The 23,350-nt window shown below is 44.3% G+C and overlaps 2 protein-coding genes across 2 annotated transcripts in view; one reads left to right on the top strand and one right to left on the bottom strand.

Annotated features, from left to right (window-relative positions):
- The window catches only part of marchf5 (membrane-associated ring finger (C3HC4) 5), an 80,699-nt gene extending 72,525 nt beyond the window's left edge, over positions 1 to 8,174 (top strand). The window contains 4 exon segments of the mRNA XM_034101170.2: positions 3,416 to 3,546; positions 4,150 to 4,333; positions 5,372 to 5,538; positions 6,792 to 8,174. Of these exon segments, the coding sequence (XP_033957061.1) occupies positions 3,416 to 3,546; positions 4,150 to 4,333; positions 5,372 to 5,538; positions 6,792 to 6,908 (599 nt within the window). The 3' untranslated portion in view covers positions 6,909 to 8,174.
- A 38-nt stretch (positions 8,175 to 8,212) lies between these two features.
- ide (insulin-degrading enzyme) overlaps positions 8,213 to 23,350 on the bottom strand; it is a 45,306-nt gene continuing 30,168 nt past the window's right edge. The window contains exons 19-25 of the mRNA XM_034101347.2: positions 22,178 to 22,289; positions 18,192 to 18,359; positions 16,859 to 17,131; positions 16,074 to 16,135; positions 10,495 to 10,567; positions 10,347 to 10,414; positions 8,213 to 9,735 (exon numbers count right to left, since the gene is read on the bottom strand). Of these exons, the coding sequence (XP_033957238.1) occupies positions 9,640 to 9,735; positions 10,347 to 10,414; positions 10,495 to 10,567; positions 16,074 to 16,135; positions 16,859 to 17,131; positions 18,192 to 18,359; positions 22,178 to 22,289 (852 nt within the window). The 3' untranslated portion in view covers positions 8,213 to 9,639. The remainder of the gene's footprint in view (positions 9,736 to 10,346; positions 10,415 to 10,494; positions 10,568 to 16,073; positions 16,136 to 16,858; positions 17,132 to 18,191; positions 18,360 to 22,177; positions 22,290 to 23,350) is intronic.

Consider the following 23,350-nt stretch of genomic DNA (forward strand, 5'->3'; position numbering starts at 1 on the left):
CTCCACTCTCTCTCCATTGAGGTGAAGGGGGGCGGGTTCTGGTCGGTGCTTTCTGAAGTCTATGATGATTTCTTTCGTTTTGCTTGTGTTCAGATACAGATTATTTGATGAACACCACTCAGACAGCTTCAGGATCTCGTCTCTGTATGCCGACTCGTCGTCTCCCTTATGTATTTGGCCGACCACAGTGGTGTCATCTGCAAATTTGATAATGGAGTTAGAGGGGTGAATGGGAGAGCAGTCGTGTGTGTAGAGAGTGTAGAGTAGAGGGCTCAGCACGCAGCCCTGCGGGGAGCCAGTGCTGAGGGTGCGGGTGGAGGAGCAAAAAGGGCCTATTTTCACTGTCTGAGGACGGTCTGTAAGGAAATTATAAATCCAAGCGTATAAGATGTAAGCAGTTTCATCCACTGTCTCTGCCACCTCCCTCCATGCCTCTCTCCTCCGGTTTGTATCCCGGTAGATGAACAGAGACTGATCATACAGCACCGGGTGATTCACTACCGCTATAATGAATTTTCCCTCAATTTTTTTGAATATGAGGAAATGACCTGCCTAGTCTCTCCCAGCATACACGCGGTTTGATTGGCTAGCGCTTCTACTGTCAGATTTGCATACGTGGGATTTGATTGGCTGATGCCAAGCATCGAGCCTCAAAAGTTAAACATTGTTCAACTTTTGATGCCGATAGATGCTCGTGATGCTTGCAAAGCCATGCCATGCTCCCCACAATGCAGTTCGGCGAAGTTTAGTCACCCCATTCAAATGAATGGGCGAAGCGTTGAAAGCATTTTTCGATGCCTGTAGTGTAGGCGGGCCGTTAGTCTTACTGGCTTGTCCTTCATCCTCCACCGCATCAATCCCTCTTTTCACCTCGTTTATCCACACCATCACAATTACTGGGCTTATTAAAAAAGCTTCGGACGATCAGCTGCCGTGACATTTTGCGATTGCTAAAGCCGGTTAAACAACGAGGTAATCAACGAGGTCAAAAACAAGACTAGACAATAGCTACTTAATATACACACACTCGCCACCAACTGGACAGGGGTGTGAATGACTAAATAATAGTTACAGACTACAGTAGAGTAGATCGCCCTCAGTCTACCTGGCCACTAAGGATGTAATATAATGTGGGCCGCTGGTGGACATGTTGGCGCTGTTCCGAGTTGTGTTCTAATCTGTCAAAATGACGGACTGCTTTCAGATGTTTCCGTCATTGTTAGAAAAAATCCGTCATTGACGGAAAATATTCGGTTAACGCGACCTCTGGTAGGGATACCCAGTAGCCACGCCCAGAGCTATGGCCGCACCCTCTGCCAGCCTTTCAGCGATTCATGCCGGATATGTACAGCGTAGGGCACTGAAGAACGATATGTCATATTTATAATGCTACACAAACATTATATTGCAGTTTTGGTGTCGTCAACTCCGTTTTCTAATATGCAAAAAGACTGCAAAAATGCATCGATGATTATTTTTAGTATTTTTGATCTTTCCAATCCTGACGAGAGATCTCTCTCTCCCTGTCTGTGTGCGAGGGGGCGGGGCAGTTTGCACACATGCGGCTGCTACATGCAACACACACACACACACACACACACACACACACACACACACACACACACACACACACACACACACACACACACACACACACACACACACACACCCTTATGTGCCCAATCCCTGCATGTGAATCACACCTGGCACACACACAAACACACACACACACACGACTCCTGCTTTGTTTGGACCAGCGGGAGATTCGGGTACACACCCTGTAAGTATTCATTGTCGTTTGTGTATTTATTATGACAAACAAGGTATCTACCACGACTGTTTAAATGGGTAAACGTTTTTCGGACTACGTTGGGATCGCAGAGAAATGCTCTCCTCAGACCCGTGCTCACAGCGTTATCAACCTTTTTCTTACTCAATATCAAGCCACACTTATTGTTTTTACTTCGGCTATGAGTGTTTGTGTGTGCTCAGGATGAGTTTCGCTTGTTCTCGCTGCATCTATCTCCGACACGAAAGCACTGTCTGCTCCTCACGAGCAGCTGCACGTCGCTTGACCAATCAGAGCACACTGGGCTCACAGGGAGGGGGGGGGGGGCAGGAGCTCCAACAAGCCGTGTAGGACAGAGAGTGAATACACACACTGTACAGAGACGCTGTGAGAAACCAATGTGAGTTTGGAGAATTGAACAATATAAATCTATTCTAGTCGACCTCACAATGGAATTATGATCAGTAGAAATCGCCGTGACATGGGACCTTTAAAATACTGCCAGCTTTTGGCGAGCTTGTTTTGCACAGAGAAAAGTGTCATGTATTCTACGTCATGCGATCGGCTCTCGCGATCGGCATTTTTAGAGAGCACCGATGGATCGGAGCATCCCTACTTTCAATGCATTACTCTTGCTTGTAACTGAGTATTTGTACAGTTTGGTAGTATTACCTTAACTCCTCCCCCACTGAGTCAGTTATTATTCATCCAGGTGGATCCTGTCTGAAAGGCTCCTCCCTCTCCGTCATTAATCCTGCAGAGCAAGGTGCACCTGATCTCTTTAAATATCACATGACTGCATGGTTGTCATTTTGACTTGAAGACTGCCTGACGTCATGACGATGATTTAGTAAGAGCTTCCTTGTTTGTTTTTTTATTGTAAATGAAACTGGTGTCATTTGACCTGCGTATCTTTCACACAAGAGTAGATCGAACTTCATCTGGTTCCTCTTCAAGGAGTCGAATGGTTCGTATTCATGTTGGATTATTTTTCTGGTCGCAGTGTCTGTATGACCTGCAGGAGTCTCATGACCCCTGCTGTACACTCACACACACACACACGCACGCACGCACGCACACGCACACACACGCACACGCACACGCACACGCACACACACTCTATCTAACCCTCTGTGACCCAAATGTGTTTGACTCTTTGCCAGTGACAGGATGTTCATGCACGGATTTGCGTAAATCGCTCGTCACTAATTCACTGGGATTACATTAAAAAAAAGTTAATTAAAAAAAGCCCATCAGTTTGTGTCATTATATTTCCCATTTCATACAAAAGAGCTTTTAGTTGCATAAAGTTTTGACCTAGTGATACAACAAATGAAATGAAGATATGATTTTTGATTTGTATTTGGTACAAATAGGTAAAAAGATAAATTAAAATATATGATATCAACATTAGAAGTTATACTATAAATGTGCACATTGTACTACATTAGATGTAGTACAATGTATAATTATATCACAATATATATAGTGTTGTATTATATTATAAATATATTTTTACAGAATTTAAGAAAAAATAAGAACTTTTAAAATATATCAAATAAGAGCTGTCTGTGTAGGAGTGGTCCTCACTCTGTCCGTCCCCCCCCCCCCCCCCCCCCCCCCCAGGTCCTGTGGTCTACGTGCTGGACCTGGCCGACCGGTTCATCTCTAAGGCGGGCCCCTTCGCTGCTGCAGGCATCATGGTGGGCTCCATCTACTGGACCGCCGTCACGTACGGAGCCGTCACCGTCATGCAGGTGAGACATTCAGCGGGCACATTAAATAATAAATGACTTGGATGGAAAGCAGTTTTGCAAGTCATGCATGCATTTCACATTATCCATTTTAAGTGAGGGATAATGGAGTGGTGCAGAAATGAGTCCTAAAACACGGACATTAGTTAGGAGTTTACCACTTCCGGTACCCTCGTCTTAAATTGGGTGGTGTTTTGGTCAGAATGTCTGTCATAAAAACGACGGTTGCTAACAAGTGACTAAATGAGACAACTCAACATCTCTTGCGCTCTTTTTCTTTTCTTCACTGGGGACAGTTCAGCCATCATGACTCCAAAGTGTTGTGCTCTCCACAAATATCAAAATGAATATTCAAAAAGTGTATCATGGTGTATGACAGACTTATTCTGCAGATTGATAGACTGCACATAGTCCTTCATTCAGAGAGTCCTTAGCAATAGTCTGCTATCGAAAAAGAGCAGCACACTTAATCAGAATTGGGTTTTCAACTGAGCTGCTTAATAAACCCAAATAATATGCATGTGGTGAGGTCGAGTACTGCTCGAGTCCCACTGTCTCCTCTTTTGATTTTAAGTTTTTAATTGTGATTCCCCCTCTGCCCCCCAGGTGGTGGGCCATAAGGAGGGTCTGGACGTCATGGAGCGGGCGGACCCCCTGTTCCTGCTCATCGGCCTGCCCACCATCCCCGTCATGCTGATCCTCGGCAAGATGATCCGTTGGGAGGACTACGTGCTGCGTCTGTGGAGGAAGTACTGCAACAAGCTGCAGATCCTCAACAGCATCTTCCCAGGTCCGCTCACTGTAGCTCCGCCCCTTCACAGAGGACTGTAACACACTGTAGCACCGCCCCTTCACAGAGGACTGTGACACACTGTAGCACCGCCCCTTCACAGAGGACTGTAACACACTGTAGCACCGCCCCTTCACAGAGGACTGTAAACACACTGTAGCTCCGCCCCTTCACAGAGGACTGTAACACACTGTAGCACCGCCCCTTCACAGAGGACTGTAAACACACTGTAGCTCCGCCCCTTCACAGAGGACTGTAACACACTGTAGCTCCGCCCCTTCACAGAGGACTGTGACACACTGTAGCACCGCCCCTTCACAGAGGACTGTGACACACTGTAGCTCCGCCCCTTCACAGAGGACTGTGACACACTGTAGCACCGCCCCTTCACAGAGGACTGTGACACACTGTAGCACCGCCCCTTCACAGAGGACTGTAAACACACTGTAGCTCCGCCCCTTCACAGAGGACTGTGACACACTGTAGCACCGCCCCTTCACAGAGGACTGTAACACACTGTAGCTCCGCCCCTTCACAGAGGACTGTAACACACTGTAGCTCCGCCCCTTCACAGAGGACTGTAACACACTGTAGCTCCGCCCCTTCAGAGGACTGTAGCACCGCCCCTAACACACTGTAGCTCCGCCCCTTCACAGAGGACTGTAACACACTGTAGCTCCGCCCCTTCAGAGGACTGTAGCACCGCCCCTAACACACTGTAGCTCCGCCCCTTCACAGAGGACTGTAACACACTGTAGCTCCGCCCCTTCAGAGGACTGTAGCACCGCCCCTAACACACTGTAGCTCCGCCCCTTCACAGAGGACTGTAACACACTGTAGCTCCGCCCCTTCAGAGGACTGTAGCACCGCCCCTAACACACTGTAGCTCCGCCCCTTCACAGAGGACTGTAACACACTGTAGCTCTGCCCCTTCACAGAGGACTGTAACACACTGATGGATGTGAGGGTCTGCCTGAACACTGTTTAAGTACATTGTTGATTGGTTAATAATATAAGTTGCTTTCTGTGTCTCTGCAGGGATTGGCTGCCCTGTCCCCCGTATCCCGGCGGAGGCCAGCCCACTGGCGGACCACGTCTCTGCCACCCGCATCCTGTGTGGTGCGCTGGTCTTCCCCACCATCGCCACCATCGTGGGGAAGCTGATGTTCAGCAGCGTCAACTCCAACCTGCAGAGGACCATCCTGGTGGGTTCCTGCATACACACACCTCCAGGGGGGCGGGGCACTGACAGAGTCACAGAGCAGACCTTCAGTGGTGGGGGGGGGGGTCCATTGGTAACAATGATCATTAATAAATGATCCCAGTTAAGCCGTTATCTCTCCTCATTACCTGGTGGTGCAGACAGACAGGTAACCAGAGAGGCTCATGGGATACTACCCAACAATCTGTCCTCCTTCACTGAGGGACAGACGGAAGGCGAGATGCTTCTCCTATCAATGAACAACATGTATTAATGTGGTCAGAAGGAAAACACAAGAACCATTTCAAATGATGCTGCTTTGTTTTGACCTGACGACAGCAACCACTAACCCGTATGCATGGAAGTGTGAGCCTTCATCGACAGTATTGAATGGTTTCCTTACTGTGCAGGCCGCTGTGAAGAGACTGAACATTAGATTTATATATTATTAATAAGAGAGAGAAGAGAAGTGTAATAGTGTAATCTAAAGTGACTAAAAGCTCACAGATAAAAGTAATAAACGCAGGTAAAGTACAATTACCTAAAAACTGTAATCCATTCAACCATTGCATCTTTAGAACTACATGCAAGTAGTATAGCAGTGTTTGTATAGTGAAAAAAGGATATCAAACCACTGACATGCACACTGTGCAGTGCTCCAGATCTCAGGAACCTTATGAGCGTATCAGAAGGAAGCTGAAATATCCACATAACGATTCCAATTAGTCAAAACCCGAATGAATGTTTAGTCAAACGTGTCAGATGTCACTCTGTAAGCACTTTGCTTGGGAACCGAAGGGTTGACGGTTCAAGTCCCAATCGGACCAAAATCCATAGTGTAGCTGGAGAGGTGCCGGTCCATCCTGGGCTTTGCAGAAGTTGTCCTTGAGCAAGGCACCAAACTCCCAACTGCTCATTGGCCCTGACACCTCTCCATTAGTGCACGTCTGTAGGTCCTGCTAGTGCACGTGGGAACTTCTGGCCTATCGTGTAACTGTATCACCACAGTGAAGACCTGAATCCCCCCTGGGATGAATAAAGTCATCTTGATCTTAATTAGGCAAACAAACTCAACTCAACCAATGATGTGTCTCTCTGCGTCGTTGCCTGCTGTGAACGCACCGTGACGGCTCTACATGCAACATCACAGATACATGTTTTGTTGTAAAAAGGTGTGATCAGAAAATAGTCTTTATTCAGAGAGGCAGGGTGTATCTCCACATTCACACTGACTCTGTCCCCCCCCCCCCCCCACAGGGAGGAATCGCCTTTGTGGCCATCAAGGGGGCGTTCAAGGTCTACTTCAAGCAGCAGCAGTACCAGAGACAAGCCCACCGCAAGATCCTTGACTTCCCCGAGCCGGAGGAGGCCTGAGGCAGTCGGACAAAACAGACTCGGGATCAGTGTCACCCTTCACCCCCCACTCCTCCCTTATCCTCACCCCTCCTGGAGTGATGCTCAGTGCGAGGCTCCCCCACCCTCCGCCTCATGAAAGGAGGAGGCGGCGTGACTGTCAATAACTAATACTTATTGTAACATAACTGTATTTTAAAGATAAAGAAATGCGGGGCATGTGTAATTAAGACTTTTATAATTATAATAAATGATTGTCTTATGATTATTTTGAAGAGATTCCTTCGCAATTGTGGAGGAATTAAGTCAGAGGGGTAGAATGTATGGACCAATGAGGCGTGTTCATTCTGCAGGAGAGGAGTCCTGATGATGAACTGTATGTGAGTGGTGGACTGTTTGATCTCCTCTCGCCTTCAGCTTCACACACTCAATGTTCTTTTTGAAGCTTCACAGCACTGCCCGTGTTTTGGTGGAGCCTGTTGCCATGACGCTGTCTCTAACAGATGGGTGGATATTATGGACACTTGTCTTTTCAGAGATGTTGGAATGAAAGCATCTCTGAAGCTACGGAGGATTCATTTACTGAGATGTTGCTGAACTGATCCCAGGTCAGACTGAGGCTCTCAGGAAGTGACTATGAAGAAATGGAATCGGACACTATTCATTGAGAATGGCTGATGTCAGGACACCTAAAGTATCAGTGCAACCAAATAAAAACAAGCCACATGTTCTCCCATGCCTCAATGCCTTTTCAAAGTTTCTATGGAAGCCTTGAGGCTCAAGAGAAGTGATATGAAGACTTCTCTCCTGTGCTTAATTAAAAATCTTTAAAATGGGTGGGGAAAAAATATTTGCCAAGATAATAAAGAGTAACTTTTGTTATTGGGCAAAAAGATTTTAGGAATGTATTCAGTAAAAAAAATAAAAGCTTTTAAAGGACGTCTACACTCTTAGGGGAATATCAGTTCTGATTGGTCAGTGCTTTGTTTGAATGCTCCTACAAAACAAGAGCATTGAGAATATTAAAACCTGGACAAAGTGTGGTTTAAATCATGTGATTAATCATTTCATTTCATGTGGTAGTTTGTGCACAATCTGACCAGCTGCTGTTTCCTGCCTCAGAGCTGGAAACATCAGTGTGTGATGTACAGGCCTGTCTATTATCATGCACACGCTGCTTCACACAAGTCCCCTCCCGTCGATCCACCATCAGTTCTCCACTCTGCCAAAAGAGACTTCCTGTCTATGGTATCGGTTTATCTGTGAATAAACGTCTTTTTCCAAGTGCATGAGTTGAGCTTGTGTTGCATTAAAGATACACACCGTTCCATTCAGTAGTTTATTCATTAGAATCACAGGAGAAAATACAAATAACTCTACGTGTCCTGTACGGAAGACCATTAGAGACCGGTGGATATCAAAATGTTTGCATTTAAGATGACATCTTTGTCTCCTAATGCAAAAGATCTGAAACTTACACAGAAATGTCGATGTTCTGACTTTACGGAAGATGATTAGGGCCACATCGGACATTTGATTTTTTTTGTTCTGAACTCAAAAAATGCATTCCTTTGTGGCCCTACAGCTCTTCCGTATTTTTTTGACTAATCATAAATGCAAAAGGTGATAATGGTTGTTAATGATCAGGTTGAGAAGTAGCGAAATGCTGGACAACATTGAAGAAGCTTTTGGTACAAGTGTCCTTGAACGGAGGCTGCGAGCCGGTTGGATTCAAGTGAAAACGATAAGCCTGATGTAGATTGGGTTAGCCTCCCTGTTCCCTGTAGCGTTTATTGCTCAGTGAGAGAAGTGCATATATCCTGACCGGAGCTTGCTTTAAAAGCTGCTTTTTGAGGGGGGGGGTCGATCTTCCAGGGTTGTGCCCCAGGTCGGACCACCAGCCAGATACATAATAACTGAAGCCCCCCCCCCCCCCCATGACAGGCACAAGCTGTCACACATCGAGTGAGTGTAAGAGTCATCATTTCCCTGGATCTCAAAATAAATTCATTTATTTTACAAACGTAACTTAAAGACGGATAAGGACTTGAATAGTGATTTGAAGGATAAGTGCTTTTATTTGTAATCAATCACTATTAAAACTGAATGTTAAAAAAGAAGAACAGCATAGAGGTTCCCCTGAGGTTTCTGAATGACATCCTACTGTAAAATGCAATCAAATCAATGTGACCAGCTGACGGCTCCGCAAAGGGTCCCAACATTTTACAAGCATTTCAAAACCTGCCAGGATTAAAAACAATCAAAAAGCATAAACACATTCTTCAGGGAAATCATCTCTCGAGGGTCCTTCCTAGTTGCATGGGAACATACGAGTCCAAAAGATAAAAGACGTGGTGCTACTGTTAAACTTCAACAACCTCAAAGCAGCATGTCTGAAAAGAGAATTAAACGCCTCCATGTTCTTCATTAAAAAGGGGTGTGGCCTTTTTTCATAGGTTGTTACTATTTCCTCTACACAGTGGTGTGTGTGTGTGTGTGTGTGTGTGTGTGTGTGTGTGTGTGTGTGTGTGTGTGTGTGTGTGTGTGTGTGTGTGTGTGTGTGTGTGTGGCTTCTCAAAGGTGAGTGTGCGACCTCTATCTGAGCTACGTCGCCAACATGGTGATTCAAATTAAACACGTATGTTTCCGGTCGTCTCCTCTAGGCTACACACAGATGTACATGCACCCAAGCAAACGCACACGCAGGCTCGGTGAGATGCTGGTCTTGCTGCGTGTGGAGCTGCCCCCCCCCTCACAGTTTGGCAGCCATGAAGTTGATGTGAGGTTTGACCAGCGGGAAGAGGGGGAGGCTCCTCTTGAACTCTGTCATGTCCTGCACCAGGGTGGGCTGCAAGGGGGGGGGGCGGGCAGAGTGGAGGTGAAACATGTGAATATGTGTCAGTTGATCAAATAAAATAATATGTTTCAGTTGTTTAGAAAAACAAAGTGGATATCATCAACATCACACATGTGTCTCAGGGGGCTTTCCTGAGACCCTCGCAGTGACAGGTCACATATACCAAAAAAGTGTGTTTGTAGTTTAGAAAAATAAATGGAATTTCTTGGTAGTTGAGGAAAAGAAACAATGTATCAGTAGTTGATAAAAAATAAGGTAAATAATGTGTTATATATGATCTGCGGTACAGCTGCTCTGCTGGCGTTGCTGTGGTGTTGCTATGGAGATAGCGGAGCCGTTGTCATTATGGACAGCTCTGTTACCGAGCGCTGCGCTCAAAGGTCAAATTATTTACACTTTGACCTCGATTGCTGCTGACCTCTTGACGCATAACCAATCAGATGACAGCTGTATGAGGTGCCGTAAGCTAGGAGGTAAGGTAACCATAGTAACAAAATGTAGCTAGCTGTGCAGCCAATCATGTGAATGCAGCTTTGATCAGCTTGAATATGTTTCAGTAGTTTTCAGGTTAAAGGTAGAAGCGTGGTTAAACATGAGGTTACCTGAGGCAGGGAGGGGGCGGGGGCCAGGTTGACATCGTTCTGAGCCGGGAACTCCCCCACGATGGGACCTGAGAACACAGAGACGGGTCAGAGCCACACTGGAGGAACACACAGAGGGTCTGAATGAAGGGACAGCAGCAGTACTCACAGGAGTCCATCTCTCTGGAGAGGACGTGCACAGAGACCTTGTGTCTCTTCGGGGCGTCCACCATCAGACGCTCCTGCAGGGACAGGGACAGAGAGGGGGGACAGTCTCAGTCAGTGGTTTTCCAGTCAGGATACTGCATATATCGGGTTTTGTGATAGTTGGCCCATTTTAGAATGAAATAAAATATTGCAAAAATGAAATAAATATGTATAAAAATAAGTTAAAGATAAATAAAATATATATAAAAAAGTCAAAATGTGGACATTCTGCTAGAACTACTACAGTAACTAAGGAAATATTTTCAGTCACATACTTGACTCTTTTATTACCAGAATCTATTCTGGATACTGTTCATATTTAGTATCCATGATTGCTATTGAAATTAGTTTTCAGATTTAACTGAATGTAAATATTTTTTAAATCAAAGCATCAGGGCTAAATGCCCAAATTAGTTTTGAGGTGAAACCCCCCGCTGTGTATATTTAAAAGTGTCATAATATTCTGTCACTTAAACATCATAAATAATCATGATGTCAGTATTAATCAAAACATGTCTATCCTTTTGGCCCTGACGGTGCAGTGGACTAGATGTGAGCACACATGTCGTTAATGTTCACTGTACATGCGATGGTGATAACGTGATAGAGGAAAACGTTTTGCACTTGTTGCGATATAAATGCAACTATTACTAAATGTGACCCCAGCTGCCCCCTCCCCGACTCACAGAGCCCCCCCACCACATAACAAATCCCAATGGAGCCCCTGGGAGTGACTCGTCACTTTGTTAAACCTCTGGATGACTGTTTCTCACAGTGGCCGGGTGGAGATTGAGCTACATGATCAGCGTCTCCATGAGGATTAGAGGGTTTGGCTCCCAGACACAACGGTGACCACCAACATTGACAAATAAATACAAATAAAAAGCGTGTCTGTGAGGCAGCCATTAGAGATGCAGGGGGGAGCATGCTCCTGAGAGATAACAGCTCCTCAGTCTGCTACCCTGAGACAGAGCCGTCAGTGTGCAGCCCCGCCCCCCAGCCTCCTGTCACCTCACAGCTAGGAATAGCAGCAGTGGGCGGGAGGAGATGAAACCTGGGGGGGGCAGACTGATCCAGTAAAAAAAAAACACACACGATGTGCTCAGGCTGTTTATCGGACAGACAGCGCTCTGTCATCAGAAGTGGTTCTGTTCCACACACCTGGGCTCAGTCAGCGGTGCACTGACTGTGGTTCCATTCAGACCATTTGTGGAAGTCAGGCCGCGCCCGGCTCCCCCTTTCAAAATGTGCTTCTCTTATTTGTTTATTTTTAGGCCAATAATGCCATCCATCCATTCACCGCCACCCCTTATGGGAGAGTCGGCTCATGGAGGAAGCAGTACCCTCATTGTAATCCTTAAAACAACAGCAGCAGCAGCTAACCAATTGTATATGGATCAAATGTAATCGACGTTTGTGCCGGGAGAGGTTTTGGTGCTGAAAAGACTAATTGGAGTCCGGGTGTCATTTATAATTTCATCTGCAGCAGAAACCAGAGCATTGTGAGCAGAGGAGGACGAGGACGGGGAGAGAGAGAGACACATGATGGCGTTGGAGCCTGGCTTCTGTACGGAGGTGTGTGTGGATGAGGAATGGAGATGTGAAGATGTCAAAGTGTCATGAACTCCAACATCACAAACAAATCAGACATATTATTCAGACATGTATCGACTAAGGAGCACATACTATATAGTATTGTCCCAACCAAGTCACACCGTAATGAAGAGAACTGATCCCAGCTGCACATGCACGAGAAAACAATGATTAATATCTGATTTGGTGCAATTTATTCTTGCATGTTAAAGTGGCCGTATAAAGTTATCCAGCTCTAACGGAAATGTAGATTTCCAGTTGTGGTAAAAAAAAGAAATGAAGAAATATCATAAACAAATATCACATTTGAAATTCCATATCCAAGGTAGAGAATCAACTTTGGTCCTCAAATAATAATAACAACAATATTATTATATGTTGTTATTCTGCATTTATCTGCAAAATCATACTGACTAAATAATGCCCAGTCAATCCCAAACTAAAAGTACTATTTTTAAACCAAAGTGATGAAAACGATGCACGATGGTCTAGCCCCAGCCTCTAAGCAGAAGCCCTATCGGCAGCCGTGTCTCTGCTCGCCCTATCGGCCGTGTCGCTGCTCGCCCTATCGGCAGCCGTGTCGCTGCTCGCCCTATCGGCAGCCGTGTCTCTGCTCGCCCTATCGGCCGTGTCGCTGCTCGCCCTATCGGCAGCCGTGTCGCTGCTCGCCCTATCGGCAGCCGTGTCGCTGCTCGCCCTCTCCTCACAGAACTGTTAATGTAACATTCATTAGTACACACAGCCATTTAGCGCTGATTGATAGACCTGGGAAATGTTCCATGTCATAAATGCTGCTGTAATTCATGTCTGCGGCTCTTAACGAGGCCCCTGCTGTCCACGGGGCCACAGAGCCATCGCTCAGGGCTGAGCACACAGAGCCAGGCTGCTGCACCGGGGGGGCCGTCAGAGAAATATTACACTGCGTTAGTGCATTTGGTGTTTATGGTTTTAACGTCCACTAATTACAACATTCTCATTTCAGAGCTCAGGAAGCCATTAACCTACACTAACAACACCTTCATCACTCCACGTCTCCGTAGAGAGCCCCAGTGGATCATTACATGAATGTTCATTATACACCTTTAATTATATATTTTTCTATTAATATAAATCATCATACTTACTTCAAATGTTTATTTAAATATATGTATGTGATCTTATCTTTTTATAGCAGATGCTTACTTTAACTACTCATCGTTATATGAATATATTTATTCAATGTATTTCAAAATGGAGAAACTGTCACGAGGGTTGATAAATATTACAGGACAAATGTTATATTTAAGCAATAGCTCACGACAGGCCGTGGTATATGCTCATTCGCGTCGGGCCGAACCACGCCCCTTAGCTGTGATATAATGAGCCTGAAGTGAGCTATTGCTTTTATAAAACGGTTACCAAGTACGGCAATAAGAAAGAAAAATACACACTCTAATTGAAATAGTTTTTATTAGTACATAATGATGTTCAAAATAAAATAGTCCCTCTGTTGCCTTCTGCACGAAACATAGTGCGAGGTGGTTGCTATGCAACAACACTAACAGCTAGCGAACATATTAGACAGAGAGCGTTGATCCATTATTTGGCTATTTATTTACATTAGTTTGTATGTTTCCGTTTATTGTGCAGCCACTGAAAAACTGTCCAGCATCAGTAGCATGGCTTACGTGGTTACTTGGATAGGTTGAGGCAGGGCTCTCGACTAACTTTTTTCCCCATCCTCCCTGAACCGTCCCGAAATACAATCTAAGCCGTCCCGAAATTAATGTGGATCGTCCCGAATTTAAAATGTTAGTTTTTCTACATTATCATTAGTTAAAATCATTCAAAGTGGCCTTTAACATAAATAAATCATACAAATCATTAGATGATAATTCATCAACCTTTTTACTTTAGTAAATCATTCAATCACATAAACAAAGGCCACATTTATTTAAACAAACACACAAATGAGAAAATTACTCTAATATTGACTCCAATCAAGTCCCATCCAATCAACAAAAAAATCCAACACTGTGTCCTGAAGACAGAACCCAGAGGAACCACTAACAGGATGACAGTCTGTAACACAGTCAGGAGACCTTTACTAACGGCCCCGCCCCCTCGCACACAGACGGCAGAGAGAGATCTCGTCTGGATTGGAAAACTCGAAAATACATCATAGACGCATGTTGTAGTCTTATTGCATATTAGAAACGGAGTTGGCGAAACTAAAACTGCAATATAATGTGTATATGTAGCAATAATACATATGACATATATATTTTAAATGTCTCCTGTACCGATAAAAAGTCTGATAACGTCGGAGCTTAACGTTACCACTGTCTTTAATAATTCCGGCCCGGGGCCCGTTTAATACCGGGGGCGGGGCTCGTTACCCATCCCTACACGGGGAGAGGCGCAGCATATTGCTAAGGACTAAATACGATGGAGAGTTCTCATCTCAGCCTTATTACCCATAGGGGATGAAGAGGAGTAAGTCAATAAAGAGGCCGGCGCTCCAGGGTCTGGTTCTGCTGTGCGTTTGGTAAAACATTTCATAATTCCTCCACGGAATGCCATTGTACATCACTCAACCCGCGAAATACACACACTCAGTACATAGCAAGACCCGCAAATTTGCGGGCCAGGAATTCGGGCACAGCCAGCTGTGCGGCTGGCTGACGGCCAGCGGCACAGCTGTAACTACATGTGTGTATTTCGCGGGTTTCTAAATGTTTTGTGCGTGTGGTTTAATAACTGTGATACACAAAACGTGCAGTCGGTTTCATTTTCATCGCCGTTTGTAGTAGAGTTAGCAGGGTATTTTTATTTTAACTCTCGTCCCAAATTAGTCCCAAAATTATTTTGTATCCACTATTTTTTTCGGCCCCGGACGACGGGACGTCCTTAAGCTCGAGCCCTGGGTTGAGGTTGTTCTAGGGCCTAGGCTGTTGCTTGGCGTGGCGAGAATATTGCTCCACTTTCTCCGGTCCCCGAGATTGGGCTTCCAGCAGCTCTAGAGAGAGCTTTCGCACCTGTGGCCACTAACGGTCATAATTTCTCAGCTTTGTTTCAAGACCCGCATCAGAAAGCTTTTGAATGGAGCTACTTTTCCAGTTGGTCTACCTGCTCTTCACGTAGCTCTGCATGTCGTCGTTTAGGTGCTTTCTGGAGATAGGCACTGCTCAATCCACTCCTCCATAGTAAGACATCCCCGGAGGTCGAAGTTAATCTTAAATGTTTCCATCTTATGCTTTGTAAGTTTGTTTCGTAACGGAAGAAATGTAAATATATTTATAAAACTGACAAGTCAAATCAAGCAATCTGATTGGCCGATAGTATTTTTGCAGACCTCTTTGATTACAGATTTGAAAACATTGTTGCTTGCTTTAAAAGTAGCACACTTCATTATGTCAAACCTTGGGAAGTATCTAGATATCCCTGCCCTAATGCCAAAGGAACTGCACACTGAATATGTTTTGCCGTTTGATGTCTATCTGGACCGCTGCGTAAAAAGGAGGGTTTCTGCCCCGTTACTTCTCCGCTGCTTTCTTGTTCCAGTTTGCTTTTCAGCCCAACGGTATACTGTTTTTCTCAGGCGCGGAGGGATACTGACTTGTTGTGAAAAGTAACTTACAATTCTACACGTGGTATACGCTCAGTATATCACGGCTAAGGACCAGGATCAGATTGCTTGATTTGACTTGTCCGTTTTATAAATTGTAGTAATTGGACATTTTACTTTAACGTCTTACATATATAGAATTGTTTTCCTTTTACATTTCTAATGTTCTTTTATTTTCTTTCTTCATTTCATTTTCAAATAGAGCAACTGTCACAAAACCATACTTCCACATAGATTTATGAGAAGTATTCTGACTAACACACATGTATCCATTGTTAAAAGCTTACTGTCTGTCAGTGAGGGGGGGGGGGGGGGGACTGATCTAAAGCTGGAGTACTTACTCTGTAGAAGTGTATCACGTTCTCTTTCGTCAGCGTCTTCAGATAGGACACCTCGGTGTTATCTGAAACAGATCGTGAGTCAGGTTTCAAAAACACACTTTCAAAGTTCCTAATCCTCTATAACGGCCCTACGGAAAGCTATTATGTGACATCTTAGCGATGCACGTTTCGCCCGTCCATATTTCACTGCATTGCTTCCAGTGTGTCAAAAGACACATTAAAAATATTATGAATTGGCTATAATTCAGGAAGAAGGCCCACAGGACTATTAAATCACCCCGGCAACAAGCTGTCTCCCTTTCACACATCTCCCTTATGTTGTCCACTGACATGTGTCTTAATGGTACCCTATACATACAGATGCCCTGCCTGCTGTGTTCATTTGCTTGTGGATATATCACAGACTTGATTATTTTCAAGTTATTCACCACTAAATCAAAAGTGTCTCTTCTGCCATAAACAATTTGACCCCAATGCTTTTATATTTTACATTTAAAATAAGCATCTTTTTGCACAAAATGTTAAAGGACAAACTGAGAGCAGCTCTCTGACACAGCTGGAGCACAGTCATGGCATCGTTGTGTGTTTGTGCTGTGCCCTTGGCATGAGCGTGTTAGCTGCCCTCCTCCCTCCCTCCCTCCTCACACACTAGTGTCAGTAATCAGCACTCCTCTCCTCTCCTCTCCTCTCCTCCTCAAAACCTATAGAAAGGGGAAACACCAAGAAGCACTCGCCTCTTTAAAGTGCAAAAGTTGAATAGAATGAGGAGTGAGCATTAGCCTCACCTCTGTCGAAGTTGTACTGCTGAGAGATGATCTCCCCCCAGTACTTGGCGCACTCTGCAGACAGCTTCTTGGGCTTGTCCAGGCGGCGGATGGCCAGGGCCTGGATGTGTTTCTGGAAGGCTTCGTCAGCCATCTCCTCCACAGACTTCTCCATGGTGCAGAGGAAGGCCTCCACCCGGCTCTCCAGGTAGTGGGGGGCCTTCTCCGACTGGATGATGAAGCGCAGGCCCTGCACTCCGTTAGCCCGCCGCGGCCCGCTGAACACAATGTAGCCTGGGGGGTGGGAAGAGGGGAACGTCAGCAGTGTTCTTATCATACTAATGTTAGGCCCCTCCCTAGGATTACAGCAGTACCACCAATGTGATTTAAATCATTCTCAAAAGATGGCACACAAAGACCAATCTCATCAAATGACAAAATACAGCTGCAAAATTCTCTAAGAAAAATGGCTGAATTCATATTTATAACATGGCAGCACAACGGGTGGACAGGGACGGGTGGCGCAGTGGTCTGTGCGTTTGATGATCAGATCAAGGGGGTGCTGGGGAACTCCAGTTCGAAACCCGCTCCCGCCCCACTGCGTCAGGCCGTTGTGTCCTTGGGCAAGACACTTCACCCGAATTTGCTCCTGTGGGTATTGTCCACAGTACATGAGCATTACATGTATGTAATGTGTATATGTAAAGCGCTTTGAGAGTCATTGATAAAGCGCTATAATAAATATAAGGATTATTATTATTATTATTACAACTCATTTGCGTTTGGACAATATATGCAATAAAACATGCACAATTAGCACGAAAAGTATAAAGTCGAGCGCACCATCGTGGTAGAGAAGTAAAAAATACAGGAATTATCATGTAGATATTTCTAATATATAATTATAATGCTTATATCATGAAGTCACAATTATTCTGGTTAGGGTAATGGTGACATGAAGTTTTATATATGGTCCAACGCCTACAGCTCATATATTAACAATATATAGAAATACAATTTGTTCTAAAATGTCATCAGCTCAACATTTGATCCGATTAGACATTCATTGGAAATTGTCATAATTAGCTTTTGAGTTCAAGAGTTCTGACAAATAACTTGTTTTTGAATACCTCGACCTTTATCCATTAGTACGGGACAGATTTGATTTGTCACAGTGACCTTCAACCCCTATAATCTGATACGCTTTTCATTGAGTTAAAGTAAAGGAGTGCCACATTTGAAAAACAAAAGGTCCTAAAAACAATCCGGTGCTGCCAGCTGCCGTATGGATACACACAGAAAGTGTTATGGAACACTGAAGGCGACGTGTTTCCCTTGGCCCTCTGAGACCCACCCAGCTGCTCTTTGGTCCTCAGGGTATTGAAGCACGGCTCAGAGATGATCTGACAGAAGAGCTCCAGCAGCATGTTGTCGTTGGTGCTCTGCATGTCCGTCTGATAGTAGATCTCGATGCCGCAGTTGTTGTGCACCTCGTTCCTCTGCTGGTAGACATACCAGCCGCCTGAGAGGAGCACAACACGGTTACTTTGAAATGCATTTCTGACAGAGACGCAAACAGGCAGGGTGAAAGACTGAACACAACTGAAGGAGCAGACATGTATTTTGTACATCTGTATTTGATTCAAACTACATTTTCCCTTGCCTACAACTAATACATTAAGCAATACACATATGTAATTCAGCTCAATATGTATGTCCTATTAAGAGATGTGAAATTGTCATAATTAGCTATTAGATCAAGAAGAAAATAAATGTGTTTTGTGACCTTTATCCATCAAAATGTAATTATCCAAGCGGATGTTTATTGCTTAATTAGAAGAAAGTTCCCTAGAGGAACATCTAAGGGTGCGTTCACACCTGCCTTGTATAGTCCGGTTGAATCGAACCCTGGTGCGTTTAGCCGCTTGGTGCGGTTCATTTGGGTCGGTGTGAACGCAGTCCGAGACCTCTTAAGTGAACTAAACAACCGGACTCTGGTCCGCTAAAATAGGTGGTCTCGGAGCGCTTGCGAACTCTGGAGCGGTTCATTGCTGGTGTGAACGCAGTCCGCACCAAAACATAGGAAGCGCAGTATTTACGTGTCACAAGAACGCGGATATCTTCAAAAATCTTTAGCGAAAGAGTCTTTCAAGACATCCGCGGTTGTTTAGTTAAAGAGTAAAGCAGAATTAAGTGTTGAACAGTGACGTGTAAAGTAAAAATTCTCCGTCAGCTACATAAAAGTAAGAACACCTGTCGTCGGTGAAACTCCCTCCTCTGCAGAACGTCTCTCATGGATAAGCAGGAAAAGAACACCGACAGGCTGATCAGGAGCCCGACGGGAAGCGGAGGGATCTAGATCGGCATGAAGGTGTTCTTTTCGCCATAATGACCGCGCTGCTGCACATTATCCCGCGTATTACATGGCCACATTCTCAACAAAGAATTATTATTATTATTATTCAATATTAATTGAAATGCTTTTGTGGATTTAGAAAATGATTTTATTGATTTAAAAAATAGTTGTATGTATTTACATTTACATGCATCCGCTAAGAAAAATAGTCCGTTGTTACTGTTTGAACTAACGTAGCAACGGCAGGAACTGCTTCGATCGCGTTTTTGAGGAGCTTCATGATTACAGATTTGAAAAAAATCGTTGCTTGCTTTAAAAGTAGCACAATTCATTATGTCAAACCTTGGGAAGTATCTAGATATCCCTGCCCTAATGCCAAAGTAACTGCACACTGAATATGTCTCGCCGTCTGATGTCTATGTCTGGACCGCTGCGTAAAAAGGAGGGTTTCTGCCCGTTACTGCACCGCTGTTTTCTTGTCGCTCTTGTCTTGTCAGTTAGTTTCAGCCAAACTGTATACAGTCAACAAAGCCATGTAATAATGTTTTTAACGGACGTTGTCTGATTATATAATCATGTCTGTTGATCTCCAGACTAACAGCAGCATGAGAATAACCTGCCGAAAGTGCCGATGCTCCATGGCGGAGGCTCCGCTAGAAATTGCCGGGATTTGCGTTTGTACCCCCTTAATGTCTGACCAATGGTTGAACAGCATTTCCGAGCACATGACTTGTGTTTAAAGTTTATAGTCCGTTTGAGTTTTGCCCGTGTGAACGCAAACCGAACCTTCTGAAAAATGAAACAATGTAACAAACTGTGGTCTGGTGCGCACCAGAGAGCGGACTATTAGGTGTGAACACACCCTAAGATACCATGTTCATAAGAACAGGATAGATGTGAGGTCAGTGTCCTTTAAACCCTTACATCTAATCAGTTGACTCACACATTGTGGGACATTAGTGCCGTATTTCAACGGTTTTTTGGACACAATAGGCTGAAATGTACAACTATTTGAATGCAAGACCTTTACTTGAACCAGAGTATTTCTACACAAATATATTAATTTTCCCAGCTGGATTCTACATCACATGTACAAGCTAAACCCATCTGCAGTCGAATCTTTAACTACAATCCTCAATGATAAAAGTCAGATTAGCATAGAAACTAATATCTCAAGCTTAGCTATCCCCCTCGATGTATTCCATTTAAAAACAGGAAACATTACAAAACAACTATTATTGCTGCTTGGAGTCAAACAAGTGATGAGCAGTTTTAATTGTCGACATCATGAGGCTTGGAAGAGTGTAAGTTCAGAGAGAGGACGGTGGTGACACTTTCCAGAAAGACGGAGACAGACTGAATCCAACTGGTTTTTTTGCTGAGTGCTTCCAAATTGCTCTGCTCTAACCTTTCTTCCGTAACTTTAAACATTGGAGAGGAGCCACCCTTTCTTGCAGGGGCAACACGGGTTCCTTTTAGCTTCAGTTTGTTTGAGTCCATTGATATCGAGCTCACTTTGCATGGAGTCTGGGGAATGTAGGGGCCATGCTGACGGGGCGGTTACGCTCGGGGAGAGTCACGTCCCTTTTTGTTAATATCTCCCCGAGCATTCTCAACACGTCAAAAGTTCTACTTGAAATATAAAAACATGTGGGAGAGAAACTCTTTGATTGACCAAAGCACCAATGTGTTGGCATTACTGGCTGCTTTGGCATCGCTAGGGTTGGGAAGGTTACTTCAAAATGCTATTTATAAAACGTTTAACAAGTAAGCAGGCTTGGGGGCAACAGATTACATGCAACGGGATTACGTAATCATGATACAAAACAACTACTGTATTCCTTTACAGTTACATATTACACATTACATTGCTGATACATTTAAAAAGTTAGTTTAATTCGGTGCTTAATGAATCCTTAATTGACCATATCAAGTTACAGCATTTGCTACGGAAAACGTTAATATATTTGTTGTAATATAGCAGGATCCAATATTTCTGATTACATTTGGATTAAATGGTGCTTTTAACAAAGATAAATGCCAAAGTGGACCGATCATTTGGAACTGTGCGTGTGCCTTCCTCTCCCCCCCCCCTGCTCCCCTGCTCTGTGTCTGGCAGGCTGGAGCCCGGTCTGGAAAACCCTCGCTGAGACACAGGAAGTCTCCAGGTGGCCCTGCAGCGCTCTGCTTTCCCTCTCCTCATCACTCCACTGCTCTAATGTAATCAGAGAGGCAGCGCAGGTGCTCGGCGTGTATGTGTGTGTGTGTGTGTGTGTGTGTGTGTGTGTGTGTCTCTGAACTGAAGGTGTGATTGACATTTTCTCAATGACGTCAATTTCCAGCAAGTGTTCCTCTGAAGGAAATGAGGGATGGCCAATTGAATTAAGTCGTAACAAGCACACGAAGGCGTCACTGATGACGAGGGCAAGAGCGCCGGGGATGGAATCTTTTGCATTGTTGCCGTGGAGATTATAAAGTAAGGCAATAAAAAAGAATTAATCCCATTATCCGAGTTTAAAAAACAAAATGTGTTAAGTCCTACATAGTTTACAAGGAAATTATGAAAACGGACAAATTAAAATGTTATCGAAAATGACATCTCGGCGAGTGCCGATACACAAAAAGACCCCCCTCCGAGGGTCTAGGAGTAATGGAACGTTGGTGGTTCTAGTGTTAAAGAACCCAACGTAAACATACTTATCAGTTTATGATTAATGAGCTTATTGAGGCATCAATATGTAAATTATTTGAAATGTGCAGACGCTAAAGGTGGAGTGACCTATAATACATTTTTCTAAATAATATGAATCTCGTAACCGAGTTTGTAAATCAACGTAGGGGATGCAAAAAGTACAATAAGGAAGATCGTAAAGTATGTTGTGGTATAAATCAAAATACTTAAAATGAATTACTAGTTGAGTAATTGTACTCCGTTACTTTGCACGACTGTGTGTATGGGATGAGTGGGGGGGTACTGGACTTACCGTCTGGGACCTGCAGCTCTCTGTAGCGCGTCAGCTGGCTCGGGAGGAGGGGCTTCGTGTGAGCGTGCTCAATGAGTGTGTCCTCCAGCATCTGCATCATGCCAAGAGCCGACTGGAGAACACGGGGAGGGAAAGCAAACGTTGCATTTATGTTTAAGGACAATTCTACCTATGATGATTAACTCTATTCAATAATGTCCAATTTCCATTACTCCTATTCAGTTACTGATCGTTTTGTAGGTGGAGCATCAGGCAGTATAGAATTAAGTGTTCCATTTGTTGATTCAAACACAAGAGTAATGCTTTAGCCTTTTAACCAACACTAAAAGAGTGCCGTTGGGTCAGCTTCATATTCCAAATTGGATTTATATTCCACCCTTTATTAACTTCCATGTGTATCGTTTGGATTTCATTTGAGACTCTTCTGTTGCAACACTAATACAGCAGTGAACTGAATGTAGCTTCCAAGGCATCCAAAAGAAGGCATGTAGGTCTCAGTGTGGACACTTTCAGGACTTTTGAAATGAGTCCGCAGAAAAAGGCTGAATTCTGTGGCATATATGTTGGCTCAGTAGCAAGTGACATCATAGCACCTCTTCGGGAAAAGAAACGTCTTCTAAATTACTGAGCCTTAAAAATTAAAGATGGCAACAACAAAGAAGCGCCTTTACTGTAGCATTAAGTGTAGACTTATTAATAGTAAAGTGTATAAAATCCCTCGGGAAGGTGTTATGGTGATTTAGAGGTTCAGCGCAGGGTTAAACCGTGCAGTTAAAGTATTTTATGAGAGAGTTGTGCATGTGGGACAACATGTCAGTACTAATTGTGAGGGTAGCGGTAAATGAATGTGAAAGTGATGCAGGAATGAGTTGCCTACAAGTGACTAAATCAGACTACTGAACGTCATCACGCTGAACATTAGCTGCATTTAGCCTAGCCGTGGTGACATGAAGTCATGTGACCATCATGGGGTTTGTGTATAGCATTTTACTGCTGGCAATTGGAACCATTTAAAGATCACAAAGTGGTGTTGATATGTGGATATTATCCTGTTGAACAAAACGTGAAAGGATCATAAATGTGAGTCTGCACAAAGCAAATCCCATCGCTTTTAGGAGCACTTGCAAAGCCCACCCCCCAATACTGGGTCAGCCTTTATCAATACAGCATCAC

This window comes from Pseudochaenichthys georgianus, chromosome 15 (genome assembly GCF_902827115.2).
Source record: "Pseudochaenichthys georgianus chromosome 15, fPseGeo1.2, whole genome shotgun sequence".
NCBI classification, from domain to species: domain Eukaryota; kingdom Metazoa; phylum Chordata; class Actinopteri; order Perciformes; family Channichthyidae; genus Pseudochaenichthys; species Pseudochaenichthys georgianus.